This window comes from Portunus trituberculatus, chromosome 14 (genome assembly GCF_017591435.1).
Source record: "Portunus trituberculatus isolate SZX2019 chromosome 14, ASM1759143v1, whole genome shotgun sequence".
NCBI classification, from domain to species: Eukaryota; Metazoa; Arthropoda; class Malacostraca; order Decapoda; family Portunidae; genus Portunus; species Portunus trituberculatus.
The window spans coordinates 2,925,203-2,935,883 of NC_059268.1; the positions used below are offsets into that span (position 1 = coordinate 2,925,203).

At 39.6% G+C, this 10,681-nt stretch overlaps 1 protein-coding gene across 1 annotated transcript in view; it reads right to left on the bottom strand.

Moving 5' to 3' along the window:
• Window positions 1–5,392, bottom strand: part of LOC123503782 (kinesin-like protein KIF28P) — a 21,484-nt gene extending 16,092 nt beyond the window's left edge. The window contains exons 1-5 of the mRNA XM_045253782.1: window positions 5,061–5,392; window positions 4,423–4,620; window positions 3,759–3,891; window positions 3,179–3,361; window positions 2,829–3,051 (exon numbers count right to left, since the gene is read on the bottom strand). Coding sequence (XP_045109717.1) covers window positions 2,829–3,051; window positions 3,179–3,361; window positions 3,759–3,891; window positions 4,423–4,620; window positions 5,061–5,108 — 785 coding nt within the window. The 5' untranslated portion in view covers window positions 5,109–5,392. The remainder of the gene's footprint in view (window positions 1–2,828; window positions 3,052–3,178; window positions 3,362–3,758; window positions 3,892–4,422; window positions 4,621–5,060) is intronic.
• Window positions 5,393–10,681: the final 5,289 nt, after the last annotated feature.

Consider the following 10,681-nt stretch of genomic DNA (forward strand, 5'->3'; position numbering starts at 1 on the left):
GAATTGAGTTTTGAGGCATTGAAAACTACTAATTTTTTTCTGCCCCAATCGGAAATCTTAGAAAGATCAGAAGTCAGACGTTCTGTGGCGTCCCTGCGTGATCTGATAACTTCATGATCGTCTCTGAGAGAACGTGGAAATATGTAAGTATCATCAGCGTAGGAGTGGATAGGGTAAGAAGTTTGGCTGAGAAGATCATTAATGAATGATAGAAGGAGAGTGGGTGATAGGACAGAACCCTGAGGAACACCACTGTTAATAGATTTAGGAGAAGAACAGTGGCCGTCTACCACGACTGTAATAGAACGAAAGAAAACTTGAGATAAAGTTGCAAAAAGAAGGATAGAAACCGTAAGAGTGCAGTCTTGAAATTAAAGCTTTGTGCCAGACTCTATCAAAAGCTTTTGATATGTCTAACGTGACAGCAAAAGTTTCACCGAAATCTCTAAAAGAGGATGACTAAGACTCAGTAAGGAACACCAGAAGATCACCAGTAGAGCGACCTTGATGGAAGCTATACTGGCGATCAGATAGAAGATTGTGAAGTGATAGATGTTTAAGAATCTTCCTATTGAGGATTGATTAAAAAACTTTAGACAAGCAAGAGACTATAGAATGGTAGTTTGAGGGATTAGAACGGTCACCCTTTTTTATAACAGGCTGATTGTAAGCCAACTTCCAGCAAGAAGGAAAGGTAGAAGTCGATAGACATAGTTGAAAGAGTTTGGCCAAGCAAGGTGCAAGCACTGAAGCACAGTTTTTGAGAACAATAGGAGGGACCCCATCAGGTGCCTTCCGAGGGTTTAGGCCAGTAAGGGCATGGGAAACATCATTACGAAGAACTTTAATTGTAGGCATGAAAAAGTCAGGGAGGAGGAGAGGAGGAATAATCCCAGGATCATCCAAGGTGGAGTTGTTACCAAAGATTTGAGAGAAGAGTTCAGCTTTAGAAACAGAAAAGATGGCAGTGGTGCCATCAGGATGAAATAAAGGAGGGAAAGATGAAGAGATAAAGTTATTGGAAATGTTTTTGGACAGATGTCAGGAGTCACGAGTGGAGTTTGAGTTTGAAAGATTTTGACATTTTCTATTTATGAAAGAGTGCTTGGCAAGTTGAAGAACAGACTTGGCATGATTCCGAGCAGAAATATAAAGTGCATGAGATTCAGAAGATGGAAGGCTCAAGTACCTTTTGTGGGCAACCTCTTTATCATGTATAACACAAGAACAGGTTGTGTTAAACCAAGGTTTAGACGGTTGAGAAAAGAATGAGGAATGTACGCCTCCATGCTAGACACTATCACCTCTTTTATGCACATAGAGATGGGTCTCTGACACAGAAGCAGTAATCATTCCAAGGAAAATCAGCATAATACCTCGATCCTCACATCCCCCCAACTGGCAGAGGCAAAACGCCAGAGTGACCTCCATTTTGGGTGATCCTGAGGAGGAATTGGAGAAATAGGACAAGATACAGAAATGAGATTGTGATCGGAGGAGCCCGACGGAGAAGATAGGGTAACAGCATAAGCAGAAGGATTAGAGGTAAGGAAAAAATCAAGAATGTTGGGTGTATCTCCAAGACGGTCAGGAATACGAGTAGGGTGCTGCACCAGTTGCTCTAGGTCACGGAGGATAGCAAAGTTAAAGGCTAGTTCACCAGGATGGTCAATGAAGGGAGAGGAAAGCCAAAGCTGGTGGTGAACATTGAAATCTTCAAAAATGGAGATCTTTATGAAAGGGTAGAGGGACAGATGTGCTCCACTATGGAAGTCAAATAGTCAAAGAATTTACTATAGTCAGAGGAGTTAGGGGAGAGATAGACAGCAAAGATAAATTTGGTAGTGACTATCAAGTCTAAGCCAGATGGTGGAAAACTCAAAAGATTCGAGAGCGTGGGCAAGAGAGCAAGTTAAGTCATAGCGCACATAGACGCAACATCCAACTTTGGAGCGAGAATGAGGATAGAGAAAGTAGAAGGGAACAGAGAAAGGGTTACTGTCAGTTGCCTCAAACAGCTGTATTTCGGTGAGGAAAAGAAGATGAGGTATAGTGAAGGAGAGGTGGTGTTCTACAGATTGAAAATTAAATCTAAGACTGCGAAGTTAATGACGAAAAAGTCGAGGGAGGTGTCAAGACATTTTGGGTCGCCAGCAAGAGAGCAGTCCGACCTGGGGACATTTCTGGTCCCCTCCCCAGAACGGGACTCCGAGGATGGATTTGGAGTCGCCATTTTGAATTTTGAATTTTAAGGGAAGGGTGTGTATGTGTGTGTGATAAGTGCATGTAGTTTTGTGTGAAGGAGAGTTATCTTTGGAGGGCAGGCTGTGACTGCCCCCCTTGAGTTGTGAGACACAAAGGGAAACGTTCAGTGAGATCACAACTAGCTTTAATGGAAAGTTCACAGCACTCCCTGAACTAGTGCTATTAGATCTCGCTGGGAGTAAATTATCGTTTCGGTAGGTGTCTACTACCTCCTCGTAATAACAATTTATAAAATAGTTAACGACGTTGAAAAGATAGACAAGCAAGACCTGGTGTTGGTGGCAGATGAAGCTGGAAGGACAAGAGAACATGCAAAGAAGATCAGGAAGAGGCAGTGTGTGTAAGTTATTGGAAAATAAAGTTCTCCACATAGAACGGTGGAAAAATGGAATACATTGAGTGATGAAGTTGTTACAGCACATAATATACATAGCTTTGAAGAAATATTAGATCAGTGGAGATATGGAGACAGGACACTATGAGCCCCTCTCGAACCCTTTACAATACAACTATGTAAATACAACTAGGTAATTACACACACACACACACACACACACACACACACACTGCCAGCCAGATCCACCAAGTTCACAACGGCCTGCTTTGCTGTTTCTTGTCCAGCATTGTTTTTGAATTTCTGTATGACGGTGATGCCAACGATGGTGTGGGCGCGGGATGAAGTGGCGTTCATGTTGGTGGAGGCGATGGTGCGGTTGACGGTGCCCTCGTTCATCTTCTGCTCAATTTCGTTGTAGTTGGTGACCAGAGCCAGCTTGAGGCCTTCAGCTGTTCAGAAGGTTGTTTGGGTGTGATTTACCCCTTCAATGCTGGGACACATTTTACCTTGAGATATGAGTACGATTAAACGATTCTATTGACATTCATCAGTTCCTGTCGTCACAATAGTACTTACCATAGAAGCCTTTCTTCGGGTGTTGGCGGACCTTGAGGCCTTTCTTGCTCTTGGTGGGGTTGAGCAGGTCATGAACTACCTCATTGTAGATCTCCAACATGCTGAACCTCACTTCAAACTCCTTCTCCTCTGTGTTTTGTGTGATGCCATTAAATAAATCGTTACAGAACAATGGCACGATTCCTGAAAGTTTAGGAATAGATTTTTTATTGTTTTTTTTTTCCTTTCTTTACACTGTGTTGTATGTTTCTTTCTTTGTCCATCCATCTGTTTTCCATTCATTTCTTTCTCTCACTTTCAAGAATCAGGATACATTGACGATCTTTGTATGTGTTTCATGAAATTGTAACATTCTTTTGATTTCACGTGATGGATATGCAGAACTTTTAAGAGAACCATGCAGGCTTTCAACAACTCAACAACTATCTATGGTTAAGGGCAACAAAAAGGCTAAAAAAAAAAAAAAAAAAAAAAATTAAAGGTGACAGTCTCCAAAGAATGCAGTCAAAAGGATCATCCAAAATTTTGAGGAGAAACATCTGAAAACACCTATGAAATGTGGACTTTTTTTATTTTTTACCTTTATTGGATCCATATCCAATGACAGACCAAGATTTTCCCGAGCCTGTCTGCCCATAAGCGAACAGTGTGGAGTTATAACCAGCCCAGGCGTTTGCTAAGACTCCACCTCCCAGATCATTGTACACCGTGTTCTGTCAAAAGGCGAAGAAAGCTTAGCATTTATAGTGACAGTTCTTAATGGTGATGAACAGGAAAATGTAATGAGGATGATAAAGGGAAGAAGAAAAAAGATAATGGTAATGATGAAAAGGAAGATGATGATATTGATGATGAAGAGAAGGAAAAGATGGTGATGATGAGAAGAGGCCAAGCTAATGATGATGAATGATGAAGAAAAAGAAAAGTTGATAATGATGACTCCAAGAGGATGATAATAATGACCAGCAGAAATAACCAGAATGTGATTTTGATGACAACAATGATAGCAATAACCATAGGTGGTCGTTACCGTCACAGATCATCACGCTAACGCCATCAGATTATAGCAGCTATCCGATGACATTTTTTCTGAGTTATTAGTTAATCGATATCGTGAATACTTCTGGGTCCAAATTAGAGTATAACTGATAATCTTAGTTTTATATTCCAGATTAGCGTAAGAATGACCTGCCCTTTCTCTCTCTCTCTCTCTCTCTCTCTCTCTCTCTCTCTCTCTCTCTCTCCTGATCAGCATACTTGGAGTTGGGTGACTGCTTGGCAAAGTAGCCATTGGGCTCCTCCTTGCAGCCGTCAAAGCTCCAGTAAGAGTAGTCGTAGGTGAAGGACTTGACATCGGCCGAGTCATCAGGGTTGGTGACCGTGGTGATATTTCCCTTCATGCTCACTACGCACTTGGCCTTTCGTCCCAGCTCCCGCTTATTGTGTGCCAGAGTTAAGGGGAATGCTGATGGAATAGGAAACTAAAGATAGTGATGAAAATAACTTGATAGGAAAAGGAATAGAATAGATAGAAGCAAAGGTGTGTGTGTGTGTGTGTGTGTGTGTGTGTGTGTGTGTGTGTGTGTGTGTGTGTGTGTGTGTGTGTGTGTGTGGGTTTCCTTGAACGTGTATTGATATCTTAACAAAATATTGGACAATGATTATTCCACCTACTTGGATGTTAGGATTGTTTAATTGTTGTTTGCTTTTCTTTCTAATTTTATGTTTCTTTTGTATTTTGTGGTCAATAAACTTACTGTGTGTGTGTGTGTGTGTGTGTGTGTGTGTGTGTGTGTGTGTGTGTGTGTGTGTGTGTGTGTGTGTGTGTTGTGTGTGTGTGTTTCTCTCCCAAAGATCTCATTCTTGGCATTAAAAAGGATATCATTGGCCGGACCCAAACCGCCACCTTCACATTCTCTTCTTCAGCCATTGTAGTAATGCCTTCCTTCCTTCCCTAGCAATGCTCCTCACTCAGGCAGCCTCAGCTCTCCTCACGCCTGCAACACACACAGCAATCAAATTCACTCATGCATTTGTAGAATAAAATGGGTAGGTGAACATGGAATGACACTAAGAAAGGTGTGGGTTAATTTCACACGCCGTGACTGTTGACCAGTGATATCTGTTTTCTAAAATCCCTGAAGTTGACATGACACTGTAGCCAAAAATAAGAACAAGAAGGCTGCTTCATCAAGTAGAGAGTTTCATTACCACAGGTTAGACGCCCTTTAAAGGAATCTGCTGCTTTTATCCCTTAATGGATCAGATAAGGGGTTTTAGAGCTCCCAGTTAGTACAGGAACCCATTTTGTATACGTAGCAGTGCATGTAGTACAAGATAGGAGGTTTAATACCTACTAAAGTCCGCGAACGTGTTTTCACTCTAAAATGCAAGAGATGGGAGGTGTTACAGCTATCTCTTAAGCACACGGATAGGAAGTTTCTTTCTCATACAGCTTGGTTATTGTATAATAATATGGAAAAAAAAGTCTCCGGTAGCGTGACTGTTAAGTCACGCGCATTCCACTAAAATACTCCCCCACCACAGACCATCCGGAATAAAAAGGTGTCATAGGAGAGTTAGGAGATAAGGGAGATAAAGAAGAGAAGGGGAGTAAGTAAAAGCAAAGACAAGAACAGGATGAGTAAGAGAAGGAAGGAGTCAGATGAGTGGGTGACTGGATGCGCGGGAAGGAAACAGTTGAGTGAGTGGGAGTGAGTGAGTCGAGTGAGAAGAGCAAAGAGTGAGTGAGTGAGGGAGTACATGATAACAGCCAGAAGGGATCATGGAGAGGAAACGAGTGCCAGGGACCTCTCACGTCCTGCACTGGCAAACATACTCACCACTGTCACAAATTAAAGTAGAAAAAAAAAAAAAAAATTGACTCGCACAATGAAGCAAAAAGGAAAGGCTGAATATTGACAAAGGGGCCACAGTGGTACTACAGTGGAACCATGCGTGCTTTGGGGTCAGAGGGGTCTCCAAGGGCACGGTTCGAATCCTGTCCACGGTCCGAGTGTAGGTTGGGCTTCCTCACTCGGGGCAACGGCCCATCTTTTAGCGGGTGGGCTTTAAGATAGGAGGTACCCCAAAAAGTATCCCCTTAACCCATAAATTCCCGTGAAAAGCCCACATGGTATAAATAAAGGAAAATAAAAAAGCATCATTTGCAAAATTTATGTATATTTATTCTAAAATTATATCGGTTAAGGATATGTAAATATGATGAATTATACTGAAGATAATGATAGTTCAGTAAAGTTGGAATCCCTGATATATATCATTCCAACTTAAATGAACTATCATTGTCTTCAGTATAGTTCATCGTATTTATGCGTAACTGATATAATATCAAAACAAATACACATAAATTTTGCTAATGATGTTTTATTATGGATAACATAGGGATTAGATAAAGAAATATAATTCACGACTTCGCCATCTATATAAATGCAGAGCCGTACATATTTGACAGATAAAGATTGAGGTGCAAGTTACGCTTTCACTAAACAGAGAAGCAGGGTTGCTTGACGCCTCACTCAAGAGCTCGTGCTCAAGAACTTTCAAGAACTGGTCAAAGTTTTTTGTTTTTTTATGGCTGGATGTCCTTACAATGAGTAGCCTATGCCATGGTCAGTAACCCACCTCAGTTGTACATACAAATACTCCGCGATGTGGTTAGGCGGGGTAATAAAGCGTTGGTGATTAACTAAAACGATATATATATATATATATATATATATATATATATATATATATATATATATATATATATATATATATATATATATATATATATATATATATATATATATATATATATATATATATATATATATATATATATATATATATATATATATATATATATATACATGCACATACGTAGGTAGCCGTATACAAATTCCCTTACTCATAGATGAAAACGCAAGTATATAACGACGTCATTATGAACCAAAGTACAACCACATAAACCATAATAAACTAATACCACATAATACCTAAACCTCCTATCATGCTTCTTCCTCCATTCTAATTTACCTCAAAGACTGCATTGCAACTTATAAGCTCCACTTACTGGTTATATATGAAGTACAAAACGCCGCCCTCAGCTATGCAGCCGAGGGTGGCCCGCTTAGAGCCGCGGTTGTCCTCTGCTTCCTCTCTCCTCTCTCTCTGCCTCAAATCCTCTACAATTTCCTTCAGGAACTTATGGGGCGTGTCTTGACCCACACAACACGCCCCTCAGAATGTACCATTCACCAATCAAGTACAAGCTCAAATGAACTCCACGTGTGGTACGAACAACATCCAAGACGACAACACTACCACTGGATGTTTACATGACCTGGGCGACACATCTGCCCGGGCTGCCCTGGGCCAAACGGCCTGGGTCATTAAATGTTTCCCCTTTGACCCTCCTGCCCCTCCTACTCTCTTTTATGGCTGGATACGGTTACACACCGCATACTGGCGAACTAGCATACTTCCATATATCTTCATTTCTTGTTTCTTATATTTTTCATATTTCACTTATGATGTGCGCATCTGACAAACATCCCCCCTCAGAATGCGCGTCCCGCGCATGCAATGTAGGGAAGGGTGGGTGGTGGGCAGGGTGTGCAACTGTGCATGCCTCCCGTAGGAAGGATGAGGGCTTGGGCGACCGCGCACCTGATAGCGGTACTTTCCCACACCCATGAAGCATGTTAGCACCCGCCAGACCCCTGTCCTCTAGCCAGCATCCAAGTCTCCAGCCAGCTATGTTATATACGTAGGAATGTAGGGCAATGGGTCCAATACTTTCTGCTAAGAAGGCATATATTAGAAAAATGCGTCTGCACCTCAATATTCACAAAAAGGGCTTTGCAGAGAGAGAATAATTAACTATATATATATATGGTCAGGGGAGAGCATGATATTGACCAGTAGTGGAAAAGATATGTCAACACACAAAGCAAGGTAATGGAAAAGATATGGCAATGCAGTCGATACTCGTTACTTTGATATGAATATATGTCTATAACTAGGAGGAAAATATATCATTAGGTAGTATAAATACAGCATTAATCATATAAAATCAACTCACAATCTCAAATCAAACCTATGTTATTCAGAGGAATTATGACAACATTTATCATAGTATTATGCATATATATGTCCATAACTAGGAGGAGTGTATATCATATCATAGATTGTAAAAGAAATCAGCTCATTATCCCAAATTATATCAATATTATTCAGAGGATATATATCAACATCTTACAAAATACAGAAACAATCAAGGGAGAGCATCTGTAGACATCGTTCAGGTGTCGTCAGAATTTCTCAATAGAAGTAAGTTGGAACTCAAGTATGCAATGCAGTCATAATACATCACTATTAAAAGCATATTACATGGTGAAACTTCTAAGTGTATACATAAATATGGAGGAATTACTATCTCATTATCTCAGATAAGGGTGACGTCTCATACAAAATAACAGAAAACACAAGAAAAATTTATTACATCCCGTAAGCATGCACTAATATCACGATGTCGAAAATGAACTGACGTAATGGATTCAGAAGTACTGATATATAGATTGCATTAATCTTGCAATAAGAAATAGCTGCTCTCAGATCCACGTAATACGTTGATATAAGCACTTGAAACACTGGAAAATCCATCACTTGTGAAAATGTTACCACACCAAGAAATAAATCTGATTCTGAGTTGCCGTGTAAGGAATACGCTGTTATTTCTCACCTTAAGTCACGATATCTATCTTTATATGTAATATACGCACTATACTCGAAAATCAAAATACAAAAAAATATATTAGCTTGCTGTTAAAACACTCAACCATTACCGTTCTGTATCATCACCAGCACACAGACAAGAAACACACCATGTATTCCACAGGTTAAACATTAATATTGACTTCATTATTTAGTTTCAACTTGTACTCCTTTCATATCAGTGTTTTCCTAACTACATCATATTATATAATGTCCATATTAATCTCTTGATAGTCAACATCCATATCGTATTTCTTTAATATATTTTCGTCTTGTTTCACCTTCAAGTCTTACCATATAGCTAACGATAAGATGGGGAGTAATGTCCTTCTATATATTTTTCGCTTGATACCTCATCAATAGCTCTTCTTTCCTCATTATCGTCGTTAACTGATTACCTTTACAATCCTTGCATTAACTTTAAATCTTCCTTTAAAATGTTATATAATCAAGTGAAAGCTACTGAAACCACTGATGATTTCCTACGATATCACGATAGCTCAACTCAGACTTGTAACCAAATGTCCTGTGTTGTGTTAAGTACGACATCTCACATTGTATCTATTTTCAATCCCATAGATATACCCCTTATTTCACATATATCGTCAAAATCACAGATAAAGGCATTCATTAACACTCATTACTATACATTTATCCTAATCTCTATAAAATCTTCCAGATCGCCATATATCCCTCCAAATTATATAGAGACACCTTAACTTCCATGTTAGTCATATATCTTCGTCCTTATCAACAAGAAACCTTCAAATGCCTGCATATTAATCTAATATCAATATCACTGTCGCCAGTTTTCTGCCTTCGGAACATGTATAACCACTTTACCTTTGCATTTGTTCACTATATCTTCATCTTATTTTATCAAGTTGCTATCTCAATAATAATATTTGCCCAATACAGTCATGACCTACACAGACGTATATATGCATATGCACCTTTTCCTATATCCTCACCGCAACCTTTTCTAATATACTCAATATCTTCACCGCAAACTTTTCTAATATACTCAATATCCTCACCGCAAACTTTTCTAATACACTCAATATCCTCACCGCAACTTTTCTAATATACTCAATATCCTCACAGCAAACTTTCCTAATATACTTAATATCCTCACAGCAACTTTTCTAATATAATGAATATCCTCGTCTCACTATCTCATATTTACCTCATCGTAACCTTTCCAGAATCCACATCCCATGACCATATATTTATATATTTACTTTGGTATTTACTATTTGCCTTCATATCTCATATTTACCTCACATCCTCTCATATATATTCATAAGTCAGACTACTCTTGAGGTATTAATTTTGACTCGAGTATGCACATGTTAAAATCAATTCATGGATAGATATCTTTACTCAACATATTCCCTAGTGGGCCCACTAATATCCTTGTGTATCACTCAACACTACCATGCCGGGTACTGTCGAAACGAAGCTTTCAGGGCGTCCCCCACTCTTCTGAATCGGCAATCCCCAGACCGGCATTCACATAATGTATATTAATATTTACTTCTGGCCAGAGAGAAACAACTTGTCACCTAGTTGATCACAACCACTTGTACACGCCTTATGCCCCTAGGTTGGCACGAAGTGTTCAAGTGTTGCTAGGCACAAGAGTCAATGTACACACAAGGAATGATATGTTTGACGCGTCTTTCTTCACATTATAATTCGCAACTTTAATGTCTTAATATC